At 38.2% G+C, this 25,739-nt stretch overlaps 4 protein-coding genes across 4 annotated transcripts; all 4 read right to left on the reverse strand.

Moving 5' to 3' along the window:
* Positions 1-3,975: 3,975 nt before the first annotated feature.
* Positions 3,976-4,548, reverse strand: LOC141620945 (uncharacterized). The gene has a single exon (XM_074437686.1). It carries the CDS (start codon positions 4,546-4,548, stop codon positions 3,976-3,978), a length of 573 nt encoding a protein of 190 aa, XP_074293787.1.
* A 9,712-nt stretch (positions 4,549-14,260) lies between these two features.
* LOC141620947 (uncharacterized) lies at positions 14,261-17,917 on the reverse strand. Its single transcript, XM_074437687.1, has 2 exons — positions 17,693-17,917; positions 14,261-15,409 (listed from the first exon to the last, which is right to left on the reverse strand). Exons 1-2 carry the CDS (start codon positions 17,855-17,857, stop codon positions 14,261-14,263), a joined length of 1,314 nt encoding a protein of 437 aa, XP_074293788.1. The 5' UTR covers positions 17,858-17,917.
* A 1,204-nt stretch (positions 17,918-19,121) lies between these two features.
* LOC141622410 (uncharacterized) lies at positions 19,122-21,106 on the reverse strand. Its single transcript, XM_074438444.1, has 6 exons — positions 20,970-21,106; positions 20,631-20,735; positions 19,942-20,022; positions 19,748-19,844; positions 19,473-19,665; positions 19,122-19,314 (listed from the first exon to the last, which is right to left on the reverse strand). Exons 1-6 carry the CDS (start codon positions 21,038-21,040, stop codon positions 19,208-19,210), a joined length of 654 nt encoding a protein of 217 aa, XP_074294545.1. The 5' UTR covers positions 21,041-21,106; the 3' UTR covers positions 19,122-19,207.
* Positions 21,107-21,808: 702 nt separating this feature from the next.
* On the reverse strand, positions 21,809-25,683 carry LOC141622409 (uncharacterized). Its single transcript, XM_074438443.1, has 3 exons — positions 25,435-25,683; positions 24,289-24,332; positions 21,809-24,142 (listed from the first exon to the last, which is right to left on the reverse strand). Exon 3 carries the CDS (start codon positions 23,899-23,901, stop codon positions 23,308-23,310), a length of 594 nt encoding a protein of 197 aa, XP_074294544.1. The 5' UTR covers positions 23,902-24,142; positions 24,289-24,332; positions 25,435-25,683; the 3' UTR covers positions 21,809-23,307.
* Positions 25,684-25,739: the final 56 nt, after the last annotated feature.

The raw sequence follows: 25,739 nt of genomic DNA on the forward strand, positions 1-25,739 counted from the left end.
GGTGCTCAATTTAGCCGAGGAGGAGGAGAGGTTTAAGGGGCCAGGGATGACCTTTCTCAGGGGATCACGGCTAAGCCAGGGGTCATCCCAAAGGCTAATAGAAGATCCGTCTCCAATGGACCAAGAGAGGTGGTCTTTGAGAGTGTTCCATCCTCTCCCAACGTTTTTCCAAATGTAGGAGCCGCAGGAAAAGGATCGGCGGGTGGGAGAACAATATTTGCTATGTAAGGCCTTGGCAGCACTGGAATGGTTATTAAGGAGGATGTTAGAGCTGAGTTTAGCAGAAATGGCATCATTAAGGGGAGCAGCGGCCTTAATTCCAAGCCCACCAAGGGTGAGGGGGAGAGTGACAAGATCCCAATTTCCAAGGTGGAGTTTGTTCGCAGACTGACTAGACCAGAGGAAGTTCCTCGCAGTCTTATCGATGTCCCGCAGGATAGAGGAGGGGAGATGGATGCATTGCATAGCATGGCTAGGAATAGCATTTATGGTGGACTTAATACGGCAGATCCTACCAGCCCTAGAGAGGAATTGGGATTTCCAAGAGGCTAACTTAGACTTAATGTTATCAAGAATGAAAAGAAGGTCGGCCCTCTTAGGCTTATTCCTTAGGAGGGGGAAGCCCAGGTAGGTGCCGAGGTTGTTGGTCTTCTTGATGCCCATAGCATCCTCAAAAAGGGCGGCATCAAGAGGGGGAGTGTGCTTGGAGAAAGTAATCTTGCTTTTGGAGCAGTTGATCTTTTGCCCAGAGTTCGAGCAAAAGGAAAGTAAGGTGTCTTGAAGAGAGCACAGATTCCTTTCCGAGGTTCTACCAAAGACAAGGATGTCATCGGCGAAAAGGAGGTGGGAGAAAGAGACGCCCCCTTTTCCAAGAGGAAAGGGGGTCCACTCATTGTCGTGGCAGGCTTGGTGTATAAGATGGGAGAGGGCTTCCATGCAGATAATGAAAAGATAAGGAGAGAGGGGGTCACCTTGCCGGATTCCTCTGGAAGGGAAGAAGTTGTCAAGGGGGTGCCATTAAGGGTCACAAAGGCAGAGGTCGAGGAAATGCAGCTCATGATGAGAGAAATAGTATCAGGGTCAATATTGACAGTAATTAGGCAAGATCTGATGAAGTCCCACTCAAGTCTATCAAAGGCCTTCTCAAGGTCAAGCTTAAGAGCGAACCATCCGAGTTTACTCTTGGAGGTGTGCATGGAGTGGAGGATTTCAGAAGCAATGATGAAGTTAGTATCGGTACCCCTTCCAGGGATGGAGCTCCCTTGGTTGGGGGAAATCAAAGAGTGCAAAAGAGGCTTGAGGCGGTTAACAATAATCTTAGTAATCATCTTGTAGGTGGTGTTACAAAGACTAATGGGTCGGAAATTTGTGATGGATTGAGGGGAGGGGATATTTGGGATAAGGGAGATAGAAGTTTTGTTGATGGGCTCAGGAATGGTTTTAGAGTGGAAGATACTCTGAATGAAGGGGATAAAATCGGGCTTGATAATGTCCCAGCACTTCTTAAAGAAGCCGGCATGGAACCCATCAGGCCCCGGAGCCTTGTTAGAGCCAAGGGAGAAAAGGGCGGCACGGATTTCATCATCAGAGGGGATCAAGTAAGAGGTGATGAAAGGGAGGCCAGAAGGAGGGGTGGTGGTGGTGGGGGCAAGGCAAGCAGACTCTTTGCCAGAGGTGAAGAGATCAATGAAGTAGTGAGTAATATGGGTGTTCAAAGCATCATGACCAGAGATCTCAAGGCCAACATTGTTGGTAAGGGAGAGGATGCGGTTGAAGCTTCTGCGGAGAGTGACATATTTTTGGAAGAAGGAAGTGTTACGGTCACCGTCAGTGAGCCAACTAATGTGGGAACGGTCTTTCCAATAAAAATGTTCAAAGTCAAGAATGCAGTTAAGTTCATGGGTGAGGTTATCATTTAGGTTAAGAAGGAAATTGGAGCTAGGGTTAAGGCAAAGCTCACGTTGGACACCAAGGAGGCGGGAGGAGAGTCGTTTTCTCCTAATGGGAAGATTGCCAAAAATCGCATTAGCCCAGTCACTAATGGTTAGGCTAAGGTTGGAGATTCTAGTTGGAATGGAATCATTCAGGGAAGGCCAAGTGCAGGCAATAAGAGGGTAAAAGGAAGGTTCACAAGTCCAAAAGGTCTCAAATTTGAAGGACATAGGCACGGGTTGCTGGGGAAGGGAAGTCTTGAGAATAATCGGACAATGGTCAGAGGAGAGGCGGGTGGGGTGAAAGTTGTGGGAGTTCGGGTAATGGTCAAGCCAAGACTGGTTAACCCAGACACGGTCAAGTCTCTCGAGGATGGGATTAAGACGTCTCTTATTAGTCCAAGTGAACTTAGGTCCAGAAAACCCAATGTCGATGAGATTACAAGAATCAAAAGAAGTCTTGAAAAGGTTAGCTCTATTGTGTTTTATGCCCCGTCCCCCAATTTTGTCCGTACTACAGGTAACTTCGTTGAAATCTCCTAAGCAAACCCAAGGGAGGTCGTGATTAACAGAAACATTTATAATGTCATTCCACAAAATCTTTCGAAATCTGAACTTTGGACTAGCATAAACTGCAAAAAGTAAGAAAATAAAGGAAGTGAAGGGTACCTGAACCACCACATTAATCAGCTGGTCAGTTTTATTGAGGAGGGTGACAGCTGCCTTTCCCGCATTCCACATGATAATGATGCCACCAGTGAACCCCACCGGGTCCAAGATCTCAAAGGAGTCAAACGGGAGCTTGCGCACGATGACCAAGGAATTGGGAGTCCGAACTCTGGTCTCAGAAAGAATCACAATAGAAGGGTTATGGGCATTTATGAGGTAGGAAAGATGGGTGCGTAAGGAGGGTCTAGCAATGCCACGACAGTTCCAGTAGAGAATATTCATATTAGAGGGAAGGAGAAAGGGGGTAGCTAGGTCAGAGGGGTTAACCTCGTCCTCTGCCACGTCTTGCCCGTGGCTTGAGAAGTCGCTGGGGTTGAAGCGGTTCAGACCGCACATGGTCAGGAGCAGCTCCCTGTGTTCCAGCCCCCGCACTTGGTCCCAACTGATCCAAACATCCATGGCTTTCAACAGAGTGGCAGTTCTGAAGATCACTATTGCATTTGAGAAGCTCGCAGTTTTGAGGTCCTTGGATGCCAAACTCAATAGATAAACCCGCCTCAATCGAGGCAAGATGGGCATAGGGTCCAACAGGAATTGTAGTTCTGGTGGAACGACTAGTGATGGGTGTAGAGTGTGCCATTCCCTTAGGAACCACATCAGGAAGCATTTGAGAGCTGGTGGAAGAAGCTGCAGATCCGAAGTGTCCGGAATGTGTGCAGGGTGCAGGCAACCCGAAATCATCCTGGTATTGATGAGGCAAAGGTTGAGGCAGGATTGGGGTGGTTTGTACGGGTTTACCAGCATGGCTCGAAGATTGCACACGATTGCTTGATGCGAGACGAGGCGAAGTTCTTGGGTGAAGGATGTGTCGTTGATTTTTATTTTGGGAAGGGTTAGAGGAGGGGATTGGAAGTAATCCACGGGAGTCGCATCCAGGGGAAAAAGTAAAAGGTTTAGAGGGGCTCGGGGTGGCAGGGGGTCTGGCTGGAAGAGCACAGGAGGTAGGAGGACGGAATGGTGAGGGTGAGAAAAGGGAGAGGGGTCAGGGCCGGGGAGGAGGGGGAAGGAGAAAGTGACATCTTTTTGGGAAGTGGTTTCGGGATTTTTGTTTTGGTTTTTGGTGTTTTGAGTTTTAATAAGGGATGTAGGGAAAAAAGGTGGGGAAAGGAGAGGTTGAGTGAAGAGAGGGGAGAGGGAGGGTAAACCAAAAAGTCGGTCAAAGATATATTTAGGATTGGGGAAAGGGGGGTTAAGGCTAGTGTCAGGGGAGGAAGGGACACAAGGAAGGAAAGATTTAAAATTTTTGGGTAAAGTAGATAGTAAAGGTGGGGTAGGGGGTGCTTACCAGGACTTTTAAAAGGCACAATGGTCCAATTTACAGGGACATTTCTTTGTCCACAGCAGGGACAACAGAGGGAGGTACAGATTCCTCAGCAGAAGTTGATGGTGACAGTTTGGCAACATCAGCAGAGCCAGGACACTGCCCTTTGCAAAATCCATGGCAGATTCTACAGTAGATTTGTTTATCAGCAAGTTTGACCTCTTGTTTGAAGTTACTGAGCCACACCACGTCAGGTATTGGCTTGGCTTGGTCCAAGTGAACGGAAATTCTGGCGAAGCGAGCATTATTTCTGTGAAGGCCATTTGGGTCGTGCTTGATGAATACCCCAATTGAATTCCCTATGGCTTTGAGGACGTCAGCGCGGTGGTATTCAATCGGAAGTTCAGGGAGGATCAACCAGGCTGAGATGGAGGTGATAGATGCTGAGGACGGCTGGAAGTTGGGGGTCCACGGTTGGACATGCAAGTAGTTTCCTTGAACGAACCAAGGTCCGTTTTCCTTGATGCGGATAAGATCCGAGTTCGACTCGATTTTGCAGGAATAGAACCCTTTTCCAAGACCGATTAATTGCAAATTACCTGTGCAATTCCACAGGGACATGTCCATTTTAATCATGTCTCAAAGTGCACCATTTCAGGATTAAGTCCAACCCCCTCAAGAGATTATCAAATGCTCAAGGTCAAAAATGTTGATGAAGCTACCCAAGATTTATGTTGTAATAGTCACTTATGTAAAGGTAAAGGGGTATGGTACTTAGCAACATTCATAAGTCATGTGGTCTACTTACTGAGGTAACAGTAAGCAAGACTATTGTTTAACAACAGTCTACTTATCAAGGCAACAGTAAGCACGACCGTTGCTTTTGTTCGTGTCACTTGAAAAAAGACTTTGGTTTCAAAAATATTCAAACCTCCAAATACAAACTTCTATTTTTGAAAGGTTCATTTCTGATATTTGAATTTTATGAAAGGTTTTTTTATAAAAAAAAAGAATATTTCAATAGTATCTTTCAAAAGGTTTTATCTCAAATTGGCAATACACTTTATCTTAGGTTTTCGAAAGGAGAACTTGTTTCTTTCCAAATTTGTTTTTCTAAAATGTCTTCACTTGGTTGTCAATCTTACATTTTCAAAGGTCTTTTAAAGATAATAACAAAACTTCTTTTCTTCTTCAATCTTTGGAAGAATGCTCCCTTTTATGCAAACTTGGAAAGGTCAAAAATATTTGTTTTCTATCAAATGTTTTGATCTCAAAACCCTAGTTTGCTTCTCTATAAATGAAGCAATCATCTACTTCATTTCTTAAACCTTTTTCTGAGAATTTCCAAGTGTTTTGCAAAATTGTTTTTTCAAAGAACTCAAGGCATTTCGTCCTTTTGCAAAATCTTTCTAATAAATCTTCAAGTGACAACAGTCTTCACGACCGTTGCTTTAAGAATCATATTCTCTTACCTAGAATCGTTTGATCAATAAGTTGTCCTTATCAATTCTTCTTGAATCAGTTTAAGGAAACTTGATTGTGTAAACATTCTAAGGTAGATTGTCGAGTTCTTAGACAGAGTAGTCTTTGAACTCTTGTCGAAACCGGAGTAAGGTGTTGGTCCTTTTTATTGTAAGAGTTTCAAGTAGTCGGAGTAGATGACGTAACTAATCAATAAAAGGAAGATTGGACGCAGGCCCTTAGAGCGTTGGCCGAACCAATTCAAAAATATTGTGTTGATCTCTCGTTACTTTTAATTCCGCTGCATTTTTTTTACTCGTATTTTATTTGCGTTTTTCTCTGACAACGGTCCTGAATACTGTTGATTTTGGTCTGTGGCTTTAATCGCATTTGCTAAGATAAAAAAACAACAGTCAGAACAACCGTTGTTTTTCATTTCAGCAATCCTCTTCAACTAACGAGATACACTTCTAATTAATCGATTTATTTGATATCCACTTGTTAATCAACTTACTTTAAAACAATAAAGTTTAAGTTAAAAATTTTTAAATAGTACCTAATTCGCCCCCTCCTCCTCTTACGTACTTAGGAATCCTAAACTCTTCATTATCATTTTTCATTTTTGGGTGTCTCGGTCTTTTGTTGTTCTTTCTATTTTAAGAATGTTGATCATTCTCATTCAATTTGTTCCACTTGTCACTTAGTTATTGGTCATCTCCCCTTTCCTTGGTCTTTGTGCTAAAACCAAAGGACAACAATTGACCGGGACGGAGGGAGTAAAACTGAGCTTTTGTTTCGTAAGCTTAATTTTTCAAAAGTATACTTTTCAAATCGTAGAAGCACCAAATTGATGGTTTTACTTTTAAGGGAAAAATGATGGTTGCTGAGCTTCTAATAAGAAGTGATTTTTTTTGTTTGAAGTAAGATCAATTCATAAATAAATAGCCAAACGACACTTATAAAAGATAGGTATAATCGAAAATAAATCTACTAGAATTGCATGATAATAAAACTGAGGTATTTATTTGGATTCGTCTCTTAATAATCCGTCTTAATTTTATACTCTTATTGAGGTGGTCTTATCAATCAATATACTATCAATATATTCAGGTACTCCAATGTAATTAAATAAATCTATACATACAATTTTATTATACTATAAAGTTTTTTGATTGATAGCATTGTGTGATAGACCCAACCGAGGGACTTTCTTAAATGTAAATATTATATAGTATTGGTTGAAGTATAAATTTAGAAAATATCAAAATATGGTGACTTTTCTTAAAATAAACATTCCGCACTTATGTTATTAATTAGTATCATTATATAACTATACAATTATTTAACATAAACAAATATAATATAAATAGATTATATTTTGGAAACTATTAAAAGGCAAATAAATCAAGCTATATTTCCAAAACATATAATAGTTTATAATTATTTAGATTTGATGTAATGCATATATGTAATATATTTATGTAAATATATAATCTCTTAAAATTCTAACCCTAGCAAATAATTATGTTAGTAGTGAAAATAATTGTACTAACATTGTATGTATATAATAATATGTTAGTAATCACTCATTTCAATAGTCAAAGTAACTATATTAGCAAGTGTAGTAGTGAAAGTAATACAAGTAACAACTGCAGTAGTGAAATTATAAATATTCTTGCGATAGTAGTGAAAGTAACAATAATTAAGGCGAGCTAGTGAAAATAATCGTAGTAATAACGAATGTAATAAAAGTAACAATAGTAACAACAAAAGAAAACATATATGAATAATTTGATAACTAATCGATTTAGCTAAAATATTAATAGCGAGACTAGTCTTTTTTACCAACCACTTTCTTATATGTTTTACTTGGTTTACTTTTAAGGCATTCCGGATCCTTAATTCTATTTCGGTTTTCAAAATCGTTCTAATCTTTTCTCTCAATTTTAATTTTAATTTTTTTTATGAAAGAAATCCGGAATTCAATTTTAAAACTTCTAAGTTTACCTTTACTTTCCATTACATTTTCGCTCTACCTTTTGTTTTTCATTTTCCCTTTTCTATTCGTTTTTTTAGGTGTGGGTTCACCCATGGGCGGTTCTAAAGGATGATACATGTCAGCCGACCCCAAATCATTTTGAAATTAAGGCTCTGTTGTTGTTGTTATTGTTGTTGTTGTTGTTGTTGTATTAATAGCGAGACTAGTTAATTTGTCTCAAATGAAAACAAAAAAAATGTGTGTTCCACAATATTTCCATTTATTATGGATTTATGGATGATCTCTTAACTGTCCTTGGTGCCCAAGGAACTCAAAATTTTATATAAGCTCAGTCGCTCCAATCAGAATCCTAAAATCCTAACATTAATTCAAAACTTAAATAACCCAGCAACCAATTCAATACAATTGATTTTATCACACAAAAATGACAAAGAGGCAACGAAATTACAAAGGAAAACAACGACGGCGGCGACCATATCAGACGTTAATCGAATCATCAATTAATCCGCTGCTGTCGTACCTTCCCGAAAATATAATAGAAGAAATATTACGTAAGTTACCCTGTAAGGCCATGGCGCGGTCCAAATCAGTTTGCAAGACATGGAATTCAATAACATCGTCTCCCAAATTCATGGATTATTACCATAAAAATATTCGTCAAGTTGAAGGTAATCTTTTAATCTTTTTCAAACACAAATATAATTATATATCTGGTAATAAAATTAATTTCTACACCTTGAGCCCTGGTAATGGTAATACTATAGTCGATACTGATCCGTTGGAATATTATAGTACTCGAAAAGGTGACAACATGACGCTTTTAAGATTTTTGGGGTCTTGTAATGGTTTGGTGGTAATATATTTTAATTACAAGTTGATATTGTGGAACCCTTTAACTAAAGAACAGTCAGTTATTCGAGTTGACAATTATTGGGAACGTGAGTTTAGTGGTTACTATTCTAGTCAGTATTTATTTGGGTTGTGTTACGATAGTAGTAAGGATGAGTATGTTATGGTCATTAGGTTCGAGTATGTTATGGTCATTAGGATGAGTATGAAGGTTATTGGATAGGAATAACTAAGGGTTACTTGTACAATTTCAAGTACGGTCATGAAAAACAATATAAAATCCGAACTGAATTTCAGTTATTGGATAGGAATAACTTATCCCACGGCGATATAGGAAAGGTTATTCGTGGTTTACCTCATTGGGTTATCCAATATTACGATTTTAAAAATCCGACGATTGTTAAAAAAGATATTGTATATTTCGATTTGAATGAAGTGAATTTTAAGAAAATGGCACGGCCGGATGGGAGTGACGATAAAACAATGCTCGGTTTAGCGACATTAGATGGAGAAAATCAACTTGGTTGTGTTTTACATGATATCGCTTGTGAAAATTTAGAGGTTTGGGTGATGAAACAATACGGAAATTCAGAATCGTGGAGTAACGTGTTCACGTTTCCGTACATGAATATGGTTGACGATTGTAGATCGATAAATTATATGAATGTCCTTGGATTTATGCCGAATGGGGAGTTAATTATTAATTTGAATGATAAAGAGTTTTGGGTTTATGATATCGACAAAGGAAATCCTAGGGAAATGAAGTCGCGATACATAAATTTTGATTCCGCAATTGTATGTGAGCCTAAGTTAATTTCACCACCCGAACCTGTTGTCGAAATTGGTGAGGAGAGAGTATACGACTACTACTACGACTACGACTCCGAATACGACTACGAGTTGGAATACGAATGCGAATGCGACTACGAATACGACTACGACTACAGTTACTATGGCGGTCTGTATGAAGATTATGTGACCGAGGTTTATGCTAAGTGGAGTCGCTTAAGGTAAGGCTGGGAAGAAAACACTGCATTTTTCTCCAAATAAATGTTTTTCCATATGTGAACGAGATTTATGTAAACACTGCATTTTTCTTCAAATAAATATTGTTGGTTCTACAATATTTGATTCTGTTCGGTCCGGTCTTAGCCTATTGTTTGAGCAGAGAGGCCACATCAGGTTGATTGTCCTTTCATCTTCTTAATTAAACAAACCAGATTCCCTCGCTGGGGACCGAGTGAGTCCCAGCATTTAACCATTTTAATGTAGGTCGCGACTGAGCAACACCTAGCCGGAATTATTGGTTTGTCCGATTGTTTCGCAATCAAACAAAACCGAATGAATCTTAATCAAATATAATGACATTTACATCATCTTAACGTCCCAGACAAAGAAAACACAAATGAATTATTATTTTAAGCTTAATAACTTTGTACTTTATCTCGACAATTTTGTTAGTAAAGCCGTTACGTTTGTGAGAATTTAAGTTGTGTTTATTATTGATCCCAATCACAGCTTAAATAGGTACAATATCCTTATAATAAGGATGACCAAATCAAAGGAAAATCAAAGGAAATATCTTCCTAACAATAATAGCATTATCATGATATTATTCGGTTTCTAGAATATACGAGAATATACGATATTATACGATATTCCTAATAACCCCCTAAGTTTGAGCATGAAGATCAAGAATGCCCAACTTGTGGAGAAGATAGGAGAACTGTTGGTTGACACCCAAGGCCTTAGTGAAGATGTCGGCTAGCTGCTCGGTCATAGATACATGAGAGGGTGTAATCAAGCCTTTGGTAATAGCATTCCGAACAAAGTGACATTCAATTTCAATGTGTTTCGTTCGCTCATGAAAAACCGGGTTTTGAGCAAGATAAATCGCAGATTGACTATCGCAAAATAAGCGCATAGGTTCTGTGAAAGGGACGTCCAAACTCGAAAGAAGGCCTTTGAGCCATTTTAATTCACAAACAACAGAAGCCATGGAACGGTATTCTGCTTCAGCTGAAGAAAGAGAGACGATTTGCTGCTTTTTAGTCTTCCATGAGACGGGAGAATGCCCCCCAAAAAAAAAACGAACCACCCCGTGAAAGACCGACAGATTAAGGTACACCCACGCCAGTCGGAGTCACACCATCCCGAGATAGTGAGATCAATGTCACAGCATAAAAAAATCCCTTAACCCGGACTACCTTTAAGATAACAGACGAGCCGTAATGCTGCCTCCATATGGGCTTGCCGTAGTTGCTTTAAAAATTGAGAAAGAATATGAACGACAAATAATAAATCAGGACGAGTGACAACCAAGTAACCAAACGGCCAACCAGGCGGCGATAGCTTTCGGGATCATCTAGAAATGGACCTTGGTCAGTACGAAGTTGATGAATGTTGTTCAAGTGGCATAGGAGCTGGTTTGGCGCCTAACAAGCCCGTTTCAGACATAATATCAAGTGCATATTTCCGCTGATTGATAAAAATACCTTCGCTACTTCGTGCTACCTCCAGGCCAGGAAAATATTTCAAAGGACCTAAATCCTTCATATGGAAGCAACTGCTCAAATAGGACTTAAATGTTAGAACAACATTGGAATCATTCCCCGCAATAACAATGTCGTCTACATACACCAAAACATATAAACGTATCCTTACCCGGAATCATTACCTCAATAACAATTAGTGTACAGGTGATCAAGGGTTGGATATTGAAAAACAGATCAGTCTATGCACTTTGGGTCAGGCCATGCTCGGATAAAAACACAGCCTCTTTTGTCAGCCAAACCTGACATCACAAGCTATACGAGCTTTTCAGGGTTTTTTGTGCGTAGATATTAGCCAGACGAATTAGGCTGGACCGGGTTGGGTCAATTGGCAATTTGTTTTCATGATTCATACAAATAATGTCTTTGCATAAAGTATATAGTAATACAGTAATACTCCTTTATTGTTAAGGGGGCACAGTAATACTTATCAACACCACCCACTGCGAACCGAATGTAGTGCCTGCGGGTTCCCAAAAAAACAAAAAAAAAAAAAAAATTCTCAACAACGCTCGAACTTGGCCGAAATTTGAACGCCGGAATACTTTCCCGGTATTTCAGCACGTATTGTTCTCGACAAACTGATATTCATCTCTTTCTTGCCAAACACAATATCTTTTACGTTGCCACAGGACAATATATCCAAGTCAAGCTCGACAACAAGAGCGGCACCTTTAGGAACCACGACCACTGACTTCAATAACGGAATTCTCAAATCATCGACTAATTGTATACGATCAGTCTTTGGTTTATAAAAAAGCCGACTTCTGTAATATTTCTTCGCATACATTGTGGAATAGCTCTGATTACTATAAGTAGCAAAGACTGACCCACAAATAAAAATGGGAACGGATAATGAAGGATGGTCGGGTAAGAACCGGATTTCAACGGTAGCTTGGCATGCCCTGTTGAAGATGACGTAATGTAACAAAGCATAGCCATGAGCTCCCTTGATATATGTACATAGTCTTTTATTTAATGGAAGTTCGCCTCGAGATGTTATATGATTGTAGTCGAATTCACCCCAGCATAATTCCTTGTTGTTTGTCGGGTCTATGAGATAGAGATACATACGTAATGGATCATGACAGCGAATCGGATACTGACCTTCTATTAAAATAGAACCCTTCTCCTCCGAGAAAATATCTGGATTGTCGAGGTCCCGTTCAAAGATATTCCAAACTGAGTCGAGATTAGAATCTTCAACAGATATCTTTCCGCAAACACCAGAAACCTCGTGATTAGTTCCACAAACATATACAGAGAACAACTCCGCCAATGTAAGCCCGTAAAATAGCTTGCTAGCCTCGACTGTGTTGTCGCTTGAACGTGTGCCCCTATTGAATAAACAAGTCAATACCAAATTCTATAGGGAAAAAATAGTTGTGCTATGTTTTTTTTTTTTTGACAACATGCTTTGCTAATGTTGAAGTCAAATAAAAGGATCGCTTCATATGAGAATTTGTATTTGTAGAGACTTACCCAGAATGAGTCAACGTCAAATTTTGTTCTGGATGAGAACTAGCCTGATCAAAAGAGAGACATCAATGTCACTTATGAGACCTTTAAAGAGACAAAAGAGAATTAAGAGCATCAATAAAACAATTGACAACATTACAAATGTATTGTTCGGGACTTAAAAAACCGATCATGTTGTCCATTAGTTCAATAGTATCACCGAGCTTAATTACTTTTAAAAGGAAAAAGGCGTACTAAGGCAACTAGGGCCTCTGACTATGAGGGTCGAGGAAAAGGCATTTAGTCATACATACGGAAAGTAAACTTTTCGAACAATTTTTACATTTTCAAAATAAAAGTTCCTCCAACAGTACCTTATTTTAGTAACATCAATCAAAACGTTTGCATTCTAATATCCATATCCGATCCAAATACCAAAAATTTCGGAGCGGATATCCAAAAAATCGGATCGAATTCAGACCGGATATCGTATCCAAACGTTAATATTCCATGTATGTTTTACATACCCAGTAACTTGACACACTTTTTTTTTGTTTTCCTTTTTTTTTTACACTTTCTTAAATGGCAAGTTAAAGTTAAATGTCATTGGCTAAAAGCAAAGTAAATATCCTCATATGTTACAAAAATGTACTCAATACATTTTTTTAGTGCAATAAATATACGGAAATTTCCCAGGGTACCCTCGAACTTTGGCAGATTACACATGGTACCCCTCATTTTAAGTTTCTACATATGATACCCCTGTATTTACCTTTTTCTTTCCCAGAATACCCTTAACAAAGTTTCCGTCATGGCGCCGTTAGTTTACATTTTTAAACACTTCATTACCCCTTGCTTTTACCCATAACACATATTTTAGTTTCTCCCTTTACATCTTCAAACATAATCTCCCTTATCCTCTCTTCCACCACCACGTACTACCACCACACCACCACGGACGACCCCCGACCCCCCACAGCCAGCACAGCCAACAACACCATCCAACCCCAACACCACCACCGATGATGCCACTCTGACGCCTTTTCGCCGGCGACGTATCTCTATATTCCTCCTCGTTGGCGACGCGTTTTAGACCCACGACACCACCCTTAAACGACCAAATCTGGTGTCTTGAAAGGAGGGGAGAGAGTTTTCAACTTTGAAGGACGGATTTTGTGGTGTTTTATGTGGTATTATGGAGGTAAGTAGTAATTTTAAAGGGTAGAAGAAAAGGAACAAACAGTCCGGTGTGGGGGTGGATCGGCTCGTCTGTGGCAGGTATGACTTGCCAGCTGCCGGCGACCAATTGCTTGCCGGTCTGGATCACGATTGTCGTGGTTGGTGTTGAGTGTTAGTTGTAATCGAATTGGGGAATGTTGATGAATGTTGATTGAAGATGATTGTAATCGATTTGGGGATTTAGGGTTGATAAGGGTGGAAACGGTGGTGGTTTTAATGGTGGCTGATTTTATTATATTTGTTTAACGGATTGGTGGGAGGGAAAGAGGCGGCAGTAATGGGTTGTGAACTTGCATGGTGGCGCCGGCGTGGTGTCGTCGGCGTGGTGGTCAATGAGAGCGGGCAGGTGGCGGCAGTTAAGAAGAACATGATAATGGGTGATTTGGGGATTAGATATGAAAGTTAATATGAGGGATTAGTGTATTAAATAACAAAAAAAAGGGTTATTTGTCAAATAAGTAACGGAGTGATGACGGAAGTTTGGCAAAGGGTATTCTGGGAAGGAAAAAGGTCAATACAAGGGTACCATATGTAGAAACTTAAAAGGAGGGGTACCATGTGTAATCTGCCAAAGTTCGAGGGTACCATGGGAAAAAACCGATAAATATATTATGGACTTTATTTAACATTTAATATAGTATTTCTTAAATTTCTTAAGGATCGCTATTTTTTAATCTGGGGCCTCTCAAATTCATTAGACGGCCCTGCAAACCAATATTACTGACCCATAGCTACCCAACGCTAGTTTGACAGATTGAACTCGTAATATTAACATTTGAAGTCATAAAAATTTGGAACTTAATGAGTTTACCTGGATATTTTTCTGATCATCAATTTTGTTGCTTACGCCGACCCGTGAATCATCTGTCAGTGCATCCAATTCGGCCTCTCCGACATCTTCTCTACTATCAAAATCTGGTATAAACTCCGAATGAGGACGGTCCAAGACCACAATCACTTTAATAGTACCAAATTCATCATCAATTGACTTTTTGCTTTGGTCACCCACATGGAACTCAACAGAACCACTAACTAATCGGCCACGGGAATCTGAGACGTCTGCATCAATGACGAGAGCAGAACCTGCAGGAAGAACCACCACAGATCTAGATAGCTTCATAGTCCTCCCAACTATAACCCGTTCAGGTTGGTCAAACGGCTTGTTGAAAAGCAAATACTTCATATCCCTCACTTCATCATCATTGTTGCAAAATCGCCTAGCATTGTCGTATCCCACGGCAATGCTTCCGTGGACATCAACACAAGTGCTAGTTGTGTCACGCTTAGTATAGATTGCAACATATACAACAACACGACATCCATACAAGAATTTTGCATAGCAAACGAGTGCAAAACAACAATCACCGTAAACAATATCTTTTATAAGCTTGTTAGAAGTATCCTCGAAATCTTCATTAAAGGAATGCAAATTATGTTTCTCTTTAATCACCACAGTGTTGCGAGACTTATCACTGAGATTGAAATCAATGGTGGTGTTTGTGGACGGACCATATGAGAGAACGATATCATATCCCCCTTTTAGGGATAAGATACCCTTGTTAGGAACGGTCTCGGGATTGGCAATTAATTTAGTATAGAGATTGGAAACAACACCTCGCGCGTTAGTACCATAAATAGAACCATAAACTTCAAATGGTCTATTATCATCAGCGTCGGTATGTAGTGAGACCGAGAATACTTGAATAAAAGGAGCAACTATATTTCGCTTAGCCTCGCTAAAAAACAAAGACTGAAATATTTTCTCATCTAAAGACCAGTCCTTTGTAAACCACTGGTCTTCGTCATCTGAAGAAGAACATTCGTCGTCTGAGGAAGAACATTCGTCCTCCGAGGAAGAACATTCGTCATCGGAAGGTGATAGCTTATCAAGTTCATCAAGAGGATATTTATTTACGGTCGTTTGTTCAACCTGCATTTAAAAAGGGTAAAGAGCAAATATTTATTATATGTCCTAAATTAAAGTTTGGAAGCCAATTTAAGCATGAACATTGGGATATAATACAACAACAACAACATCAGAGCCTTAATCCCAAAATGATTTGGGGTCGGCTGACATGAATCATCTTTTCGAACCGTCCATGGGTGAACGCACGCCTCAAAATGCAAATAAAAAAAGGGAAGATGAAAAACAAAAAGGAAGAACGAAAATGTAATGGAAAGTCAAGGTGAACTTAGGGGTTTTAAAATCGAATTCCGTATTTCTTTGATAAAAACTTAAAATTTAAATCGAGAGAAAAGATTAAAACGATTTTTAAAAACCGAAATAGAGTTAAGGATCCGGAATGAACCAGGTAAAATCTATAAGAAAGTGGTTGGTTAAAAAGTGTAATAAAGGAGAGAAAAATAAATAAATTAATTTCTTTAAATTAAATAAAAAAACACTAAATCTGTCAAAAAAACATCAAATACTAAAAATCCACATGTATCCTTTCCCTCCATTGTGCCCTCTCCGTCACCATACTCTCCTCAAGCCCCAGAACTCTCATATCGTGCTCTATCACTCGCAACCATGTCTGTCTCGGTCTTCCTCTGCCTCTAGGAAATTTCCCAAATTATCAAACATTGGGATAAATATGGCAAATTTCAATAAGAAAAACAGTACTCCGTATTAGCTAGCAAATTTCCCAAATTATCATAATCTAAATTTTATTTTAAATTTAATATAAATACTTTTATACTTTATAACTTCAAAATATGGGTTACTACAAATCTATCTATATCTATATAAAAGTATAATACAAGAATCACTATACATTAGATTGGACACATGTCACTTTCTTATCAACTTTTTTCCCGCTCATCTACCTACAACCCTAAAAACACATATTCTCCACGGTTTTTGAACAATTTGTCGTCTTTTCTTCCACTTTTTTGTCTCATCTTGCCCCAATTTCACATATTCAACGAAAACAATATGAATAGTAATGAATTGCTTCTCTTTTGTCTACAAATTCCTATCTTTCACATACATCCTTTTACAATATTCGTCACCTATTCGAGATAAGAACTTGCTTTCCCTGAGTTTTCATAACCCTGTAATTCAAATACTGATACGACCTATTGTGATCAGCCTCCAGTAAACTTGAATTGGTTTCTGTTGGAATTCTAGGATACCTAAAGTCCAATGGTTAAGCAAACACTCACATATTGGCCGGGTGAGTAAGAATTCTACTTAAGCCAGAGCTAAAGTTAATGATGTCGGAATTGTGGATTATTTGTTTTACCCCCTTTGGTATATAAGCTCACACAATCTTACATGTCCACATTGCTTCAGTATAAGGTCATGGACTTAGGTTGACCGCTTCAGTGGATACATCCAATTTTACAATGTTTTGCATAGGTATGGGTTTCTTTTTACCGATTCCATGTAATTTGATGATCTAAAATATGAGTCGTCGTCTTGAAGTTCATTGAATAAGTCGACCTTGATGCTGGAATTTATCAACTTCATTGAAAATATTCGCAGGTTGTTCAAGTCCGTGGAGTAATATATTTTTTTACTCTATACAAGCTTCTTCAACTAAAGCATTAGATGTAGCCGTCTACTAATAATTACTCCCTCCATTCTTGGAATGAATTTTCTCAAAGTAAACTCAACAAGTACTTCCTCCATTGTTATTTGTTCTTTGCATTTAACTTTTTAGGTTTAAAATTAAATTATCAACCTTTGACCTTGAATGAGTTCAAAATAAAAAAAAAAATACAGTATAAAATTTAAATATTTAGATTTGTCATTAAACGATTTTTCACGAAATATATTTCTCTACAAAAAAAAAAAAATACATGTCAAAAAATGCAATGCGGACAAAGTAGCATCTTAAAGACCGCGCAAGTCAAATGAGAAGAACAAATGTGGATGAAGGGAGTACACATTACATTTCCGGTCATTGACACCAACAAGATTTAATTGTTCCTTAACATATTTTTGAAACCAAAACCTATCTATTATTTTATATATTCCCGTGCAAAATTGCACGGATTCTAAACTAGTAATCAAATAAGAATAGGCCTTAAACGTCCGTATGAATTCTGACTCTCCTAAAGTCCTAAAACTAAAACTAAAACACAGCGGAACGGAAGGAATAGGTGTTAGTGGGAGTAGTTAAGACAGATTAACAATACAGTGTCATATTCGGAACGACGAATAAAGATTAATTCAAAGTAAAATTAAATAAATTAAATAAAAAAAAACCTGAGAAATAAAATTGGAGGTGCAGAAGAAAGAGGGGAAAGGGTGGGCCCTCAGACGGAGGAAGTTGAGAGGAGCATAATCGTACTTTGTTGTCGGAAGCTTGTTGAGTACACCTCCTATTTGCTGCCGTCGTAGGTTTCTTGACAATATTGATCCGATTCTCATCTCATCAATTCATCATCCCTAATGGTCTAATACAATTACAATTGCCAATTTGCCACGACATGTTTAACCTACTTCTGGTGGGTTCAATTCTAGTGTTGTTGGATAATACGGAGTAACTTGGTTTGGGTTGACACACGGCAAAACCAACCCAACTCGATTTTCCCAATCCGAAAAAGTTGACCCAATAACTGAAATTGACCCAAACTATAACCTTCGAATTTGACCCGAAACCTGAATTGACCCAATCCGACCTGAATATGACCTGAGATTTGTTGACCCGTAACTGACCCTGGCCGGCCTGAAACTAACCAACCCGAAAATGACCCGGTAAAATATAAAACTAGTTGAAAAAGAAGACTTGAAATTACTAATTTAAAAGGGTAAATTATCAATAACCCTCTTTTAAAATACATTTTTTAAAATTTACTCCCTTTTAAAAAAAGTTTAAAAATTACACCCAGCATAATGCAAAAATTTAAAAATTGCTCCCAAACCCCTATTTTTACATTTTTATGACAAAAATGCCCTTAAGTTTTTATTCTCATATGACAAATATGAGGGTGGATTTTGGGCGGAGGATTGTGGTATTTAACCGTGGAGTCCTTAGGTGGTAGAAAGGTGGATAGAGTTGTAATGGAGGTCGATAAACATATGAGAAATAAAAAAATGAGGGGCATTTTTGTCATAAAAATGCAAAAATATGGGTTTAGGAGCAATTTTTAAATTTTTGCAATACTTTGGGTGTAATTTTTAAACTTTTTTTTTTAAAAGGGAGTAAGTTTTAAAATGTGTATTTTAAAAGGGAGTTATTGATAATTTACTCAATTTAAAATCACACTTTATATTATTTACATTAAAATAACGAATCAATCTAACCGTGGGTATTCAACGTACTTTTTTTTTCTCTTAATCATTGACACAAAAATGACCTGAACCCGAAATAACCTGACGATAAAAATACTTTACATGTTTATAAAATCCAACCACCGAACTGAATAAAAACCAGATAATTTGGATTATTTCTTGTTCGGGAATCTGTACCGGATTTCCGGTTACTAAATTACCCCATCATCCATTAGTTATCCGAAAGTTGAAATAATTCAATCGTAAGCCAGCAATTGTTACTTGTTGATCATCTGACATTGCATGAATTGTGCTATTTGATTTTAAAACTAAGATGTACATACAAGCCAACATGAAACTCTGATCCATCATTCGCAATACAAAATACAACTTCACATAATCGACATTTCTAAAACGCAACACCACACGTGTTCTAGTCATTTTAATACAGAACATACAACGAAAACATAAACCAGATAGCAAGTATATTACAACCACCGCCATTCTCTAATAACCGCCATGAAAGGAACTAGTGTCCTTCGGATGGTAGACATAACCTACAATAGCATCTTCACATTCAAGATCGGGGCAGTGGGAACAGTGGCGACTATTACCTGAAATTACACAAATTATCCACATTAGAAATAACTACACATACATAAACCTTAAACTCGAAGATAAATTTAACAGTCAAATAACAGTAAACTGAAAAGAGCTTGGTTATTGAAAATTTTATTTTCAAACTAGTAATAATAGACATTCATTTATATACCTGAAGAAGAGTCGATTAGTATTTCAGAGAAGCGCAAGATTTCCCGATTTGTGATGTCAAACTCAACAAAATAAGTTGATATAGAGGAATCTGCAGCACCTTTCTGCTTAGCTTTAAAGTTCAAATGAGCAAAACAACTCCAAGTGACAAAAATAGATGCATCCATCGACTCTACCAGTTCATAATCGGACATCTGCAAATTTTCAATTAAATATCTTCATATTTTTAAATAACTATACATTGATCAAAGAAGAAGAAAAGAATAAAGGGCGAACCTCGGGAAAGTTTTTCTGGATTATTGGGAAACATTCCTCACAAATTTCTTCACTCTGTTTCTTGTAAGTGTTAGGGTCATCCCAGCCAGGCGGATGCCTAAAGTTGACAAAAAGACGAGACATATCGATTAAAACAGGGCATATGACAATGATAAAGGTGTAACACAAAGTAGTAAAATGAACATGAGACTTACGACAAGAGTTCCTCGATTTCTTTCTCACTATCTGCAAACTCTTCAGAAGTCATATACGAATAGAACGGTGCACCGCCCTCCCTGGAATATAACAAGATAGCCCCATATGATTAATCTCTAAAGCTCAATTCCGGCCGATTCATAATTACAAAACCAAAATAGATGGTACTACAACAGAATCGAGTAGTGGAGATCAAAATTTGACATTTTTCATGATCGGAGTTTGTTGTACAAACTACTAGGCATAACTTGGCGTGAACTACACATTCATTCGAATCTAGATTAGTAGATTACGAACTCTCCAACTTCGACATGTATTATACTCTCTCCTAGTCGCTCTTTTGTTCCTTTTTCTTTTGGACCACAGAAATTAAGGAAATGAATTTGGACCATACAAACCACTATACCCCACATTGAATTGAATTTGAAGCAGACAAAGGTTTCTAAATAAGGAAAGAGGGAACAAAAGCCGACTAGCATGAAAAAGGAAAAAGAGAACAATACGCCGACTAGGAGGGGGTAGTTGATGACTTGATGTTTGCAAAACCAAAAACAATAAATTTTGAATGAAAACACAACAAAATATTTAAATTGAACCCTAAATTGAAAATCACATATAACAATACACACAATTAAGCCGATAAAACCCTAACACGAAAGAAGACGGAGATATTACGAAGAATACGAACCATGTGATTTTGTTGAGCTTACGTTCCTGAGTTGTTCTATTGCCATCATCGCCCAACTCTCGGTGATCAGCACCCTCAAGAACTTCCATCGTGGGATCATCAAACCTATAATAAAATCACCAATTCGATCAAATTGAAATCAATGAATTCGATGATACGATAAATATTGACAAAAACTAATTAGTTTTCGATGAAAAACGATACTGTAGAATTAAGCTAATTAAATACTAACATACACCAATAAAACCCTAAAACGACAGAAGAATCAAGATAGATAGCTAAATTATCCATTTAAAGAATAACGACGACGAAAAAGAAGTAGAAGATCAGAAGACGAACCGTGAAATATTGTCGTGTTTACGTTTAGTATCATAGCAAACTCCCTCCTCTCCAATTTTGATCTTCAACATCCTAGGCAATTTTTTAGTATTTTTTAAGGTTTACGGAGTATATTTTTCAAGCTGAAACTCTTTTGTGATGATGCCAAATAATGCCAATCGGGACCTTATTTATATGTTTATCGGTTTTTCTAAACCGTGTCTGGTTAAGAGTTCAAAAGAGAAATAATTGAGTGATGTCTTTATGGAAAATTGAAATATATAATTAATTACTTTTTGTTTTGTTGAGAAAATAAAAAAACATTTAATTCTTTCCTTTTTCGCTTTTACTAAAATTTGAGAGACGGTCTTTCAATAAATTATCGAGAAACTAGTCTTCTGTACCCTTTTATTTGTATTTCGTGATCGTTTTGTTGTTGATCGTAACATAGTAATTTTGTACTTGTTTGCATAATAAATGTACCTATTTCAAAGACTCGCCTTTGTATTGTTGTATATCCTTGTTGATTCATAGACCTTGCCCCAAGCCTTCGGCAAGCAATTGAGTTTCGAACTCAATTACTTGATCCAACTGGTGCTAGGGCCACTTATGTGAAACCGATGTATAAGGAGAATTTTCTGATGATGCTACGTGCCTAGGGACGAAAATTATTGAAAGTCATACTTGGCAGAAACTCGACATAAGACAACACATGAATACACTTTTTTTTTTGAAAATGATAAACTGTTTATATTAAAACAAAAGAGTAACAAGTACAACGGACGGAAAAAGCTAGGCTTATAGACCAATGACGATGCCGAACTAAAAGGTTGCGGATTTCTCGAAGTGAGTACCGCAAATAAACTGGTACTGGCTTATTCAAAACCAGAACAGAAGATAATTTTCGAGATGTAAACTGAAAGGAGACAGGAGAGTAAGTGGGTGATTGAGCGCAACGCATAGCGAGCAGGAGGGTCCTGGTAGGGCAGCAAAGGCAGAGGAAGTACGAAGGGAATTCAGCACAGTGTTGCCAGTGACGGACTCGGAATATGAGATAAGAAATCTATCTTTGACGTTTTCCCTCTTCACATAGATGTAGTAGTAAATATCCGCTGATGGGGTAGAATAATCAACATGGGAGGAGACGAGAAGGGGAGGAAGAAGGATCGAGAAAAAAAACCTGGAAACTGGCTATGGGAATATACAAGGTAGTCAGCGATACGAAGGATACAAAGAGGCTCGACCGCAACTTCGTCAAAAATAACTGAATTTCGTTCCATCCAGATTGCTTTGAGGATGCAAATAAAGTACAGCAATTGGGTGTGAGAGCAACCCGAGTTTCGGTACAGGTACAAAATATGATCAGCAAGCCAACGATTGAAAGTAACGACGGGATTCGCCAAGGAGTTAATACCAAGCACGGAAGATCGCATGTTGGGCAATAATACAAGTACGGAAAAGATGATTCAGAGATTCAGGGTGGGAATTACAAAGAGCGCAGGATGTACATACCTGGAGACCACGGTAGGAGAGATTTGTTAAAGTTGGGAGGATGTTATGAGCCAAACGCCAGAGCAACAAGGGAAACTTGGTAGAGCAGCGTATTTTCCAAGGGAAGGCATCCGACAAAGAGAGCGGACAGGAAGTGGAAGTATGAGATAAAAGATAAAGAGTATCTGGACTTGACCGTGTAAACGCGGTCTTCTGTAAACTTCCAATAAAGGAAATCGTCAATATCCAGACTTGGTGGCTCCATAGCGATTATATCTTTAGCACACTGTGGCTGAAAGTAGCGGAACACCGTAATAGGATTCCAATCACCAGATGAAGTGAGGAGATCCGAAATAGAAGGTGGGGGGCATCTGCAGATTGGCGTACAGAGGGAATCTCTCCATTAAACCATCTGCTGGTGAATAGATTGATCAAACGACCATTACCAATCTTCCAGTCAAAAGCAGGCGAGCAAGACCTAGCAGCCTGGCAAATGCCCGACCACAAAAACGACGGTTGTGAAACTTGTGATTTAGTACTCGGGAAAGGAAGATCCTTCCTATATTTAGGGACCATATACTTAGCTAGCAAACCAGTGGGATTGGGGTGGATGCGCCAAAGGTTCTTCAAAAGAGAAGACTGACTGAGAAGGTGAACATTTTTTATGCCAAGACCGCCGCTCTGTCGAGGTTGCTGAAGAAAATCCCGAGCAATCTAGTGAATACAGTAATACTCCCTTATTGTTTCAACATGATAAAGAAAATACAGTAATACTCCTTTATTGTTAAGGGGGCACAGTAATACTTATCAACAACACCCACTGCGAACCGAATGTAGTGCCTGCGGGTTCCCAAAAAAAAAAAAATTCTCAACAACGCTTGAACTTGGCCGAAATTTGAACGCCGGAATACTTTCCCGGTATTTCAGCACGTATTGTTTTCGACAAACTGATATTCATCTCTTTCTTGCCAAACACAATATCTTTTACGTTGCCACAGGACAATATATCCAAGTCAAGCTCGACAACAAGAGCGGCACCTTTAGGAACCACGACCACTGACTTCAATAACGGAATTCTCAAATCATCGACTAATTGTATACGATCAGTCTGTGGTTTATAAAAAAGCCGACTTCTGTAATATTTCTTCGCATACATTGTGGAATAGCTCTGATTACTATAAGTAGCAAAGACTGACCCACAAATAAAAATGGGAACGGATAATGAAGGATGGTCGGGTAAGAACCGGATTTCAACGGTAGCTTGGCATGCCCTGTTGAAGATGACGTAATGTAACAAAGCATAGCCATGAGCTCCCTTGATATATGTACATAGTCTTTTATTTAATGGAAGTTCGCCTCGAGATGTTATATGATTGTAGTCGAATTCACCCCAGCATAATTCCTTGTTGTTTGTCGGGTCTATGAGATAGAGATACATACGAAATGGATCATGACAGCGCATCGGATACTGACCTTCTATTAAAATAGAACCCTTCTCCTCCGAGAAAATATCTGGATTGTCGAGGTCCCGTTCAAAGATATTCCAAACTGAGTCGAGATTAGAATCTTCAACAGATATCTTTCCGCAAACACCAGAAACCTCGTGATTAGTTCCACAAACATATACAGAGAACAACTCCGCCAATGTAAGCCCGTAAAATAGCTTGCTAGCCTCGACTGTGTTGTCGCTTGAACGTGTGCCCCTATTGAATAAACAAGTCAATACCAAATTCTATAGGGAAAAAATAGTTGTGCTATGTTTTTTTTTTTTTTGACAACATGCTTTGCTAATGTTGAAGTCAAATAAAAGGATCGCTTCATATGAGAATTTGTATTTGTAGAGACTTACCCAGAATGAGTCAACGTCAAATTTTGTTCTGGATGAGAACTAGCCTGATCAAAAGAGAGACATCAATGTCACTTATGAGACCTTTAAAGAGACAAAAGAGAATTAAGAGCATCAATAAAACAATTGACAACATTACAAATGTATTGTTCGGGACTTAAAAAAACCGATCATGTTGTCCATTAGTTCAATAGTATCACCGAGCTTAATTACTTTTAAAAGGAAAAAGGCGTACTAAGGCAACTAGGGCCTCTGACTATGAGGGTCAAGGAAAAGGCATTCAGTCATAAACACGGAAAGTAAACTTTTCGAATAATTTTTACATTTTCAAAATAAAAGTTCCTCCAACAGTACCTTATTTTAGTAAGGTCAATCAAAGTTAGGGATAAAAAAAATTACATATTAGTGTGCTACTAAAAGTATACTTTAAACAACGCTAAAGGTTAAAAAAATAACACGAAAAAAATCGAAGTATGGAACGAATATAAAATTATAGTCCAAACTATAACGTAGGATAATTCTAGATACCCTTGTATAAGAACTACAATCTAAACATGGCAAGAAAAAAGAATAAATACTAGAAAAAAATATTTTCGGATCGGATAGGATATCCAAACGTTTGCATTCTAATATCCATATCCGATCCAAATACCAAAAGTTTCGGATCGGATATCCAAAAAATCGGAACGGATTCAGACTGGATATCGGATCGATTCGAATAATCGGACTTTTTTTCTCAAGCTTACCCATTAGGGTCTAAAATCACCAGACCCATACTCGGACCCCATTGAGTCGGTCCAGGTGTACTCGCAGGTCCAAACTTCAACAAATTTTTTAGCAATTTAGAGAGCATGATAATTAAACAACAAATTAAATTCAAACATTTTTTTTTAGTGCAATAAATATATTAGGGACTTTATTTAACATTTTAATATAGTATTTCTTAAATTTCTTAAGGATCGCTATTTTTAAATCTGGGCCCTCCATTTCGGTTCGTAGAACAGGCCTCTCAAATTCATTAGACGGCCCTGCAAACCAATACTGACCCGTAGCTGCCCAACGCTAGTTTGACAGATTGAACTCGGAATATTAACATTTGAAGTCATAAATCAGCATATTCACAACAAATTTAGAACTTAATGAGTTTACCAGGATATTTTTCTGATCATCAATTTTGTTGCTTACGCCGACTAGTGAATTTTCTTTTTCTGTCAGTGCATCCAATTCGGCCTCTCCGACATCTTCTCTGCTATCAAAATCTGGTATAAACTCCGAATGAGGAGGATCCAAGACCACAATCACTTTAATAGTACCAAATTCATCATCAATTGACTTTTTGCTTTGATCACCCACATGGAACTCAACAGAACCACTAACTAATCGGCCACGGGAATCTGAGACGTCCCATCAATGACGAGAGCGGAACTGCGGAAGAACCACCACAGATCTAGATA

The sequence above is a fragment of the Silene latifolia genome, chromosome X (assembly GCF_048544455.1).
Source record: "Silene latifolia isolate original U9 population chromosome X, ASM4854445v1, whole genome shotgun sequence".
Taxonomy (NCBI): domain Eukaryota; kingdom Viridiplantae; phylum Streptophyta; class Magnoliopsida; order Caryophyllales; family Caryophyllaceae; genus Silene; species Silene latifolia.

Bases quoted from the DNA above. Each gene is read 5' to 3' on its own strand.
- LOC141620945 (XM_074437686.1), bottom strand. From the start codon at position 4,548: ATGGACATGTCCCTGTGGAATTGCACAGGTAATTTGCAATTAATCGGT.
- LOC141620947 (XM_074437687.1), bottom strand. From the start codon at position 17,857: ATGAGAATCGGATCAATATTGTCAAGAAACCTACGACGGCAGCAAATA. The intron at 15,410-17,692 runs GTTTTTTTTTAT...TTTTAAATGCAG, and splicing joins CCTCCAATTTTATTTCTCAG to GTTGAACAAACGACCGTAAA.
- LOC141622410 (XM_074438444.1), bottom strand. From the start codon at position 21,040: ATGTTGAAGATCAAAATTGGAGAGGAGGGAGTTTGCTATGATACTAAA. The intron at 20,736-20,969 runs GTTCGTCTTCTG...ATTTTATTATAG, and splicing joins AAACACGACAATATTTCACG to GTTTGATGATCCCACGATGG. The intron at 19,666-19,747 runs GTTCGCCCTTTA...GAAAATTTGCAG, and splicing joins TCCAGAAAAACTTTCCCGAG to ATGTCCGATTATGAACTGGT.
- LOC141622409 (XM_074438443.1), bottom strand. From the start codon at position 23,901: ATGCGCTGTCATGATCCATTTCGTATGTATCTCTATCTCATAGACCCG.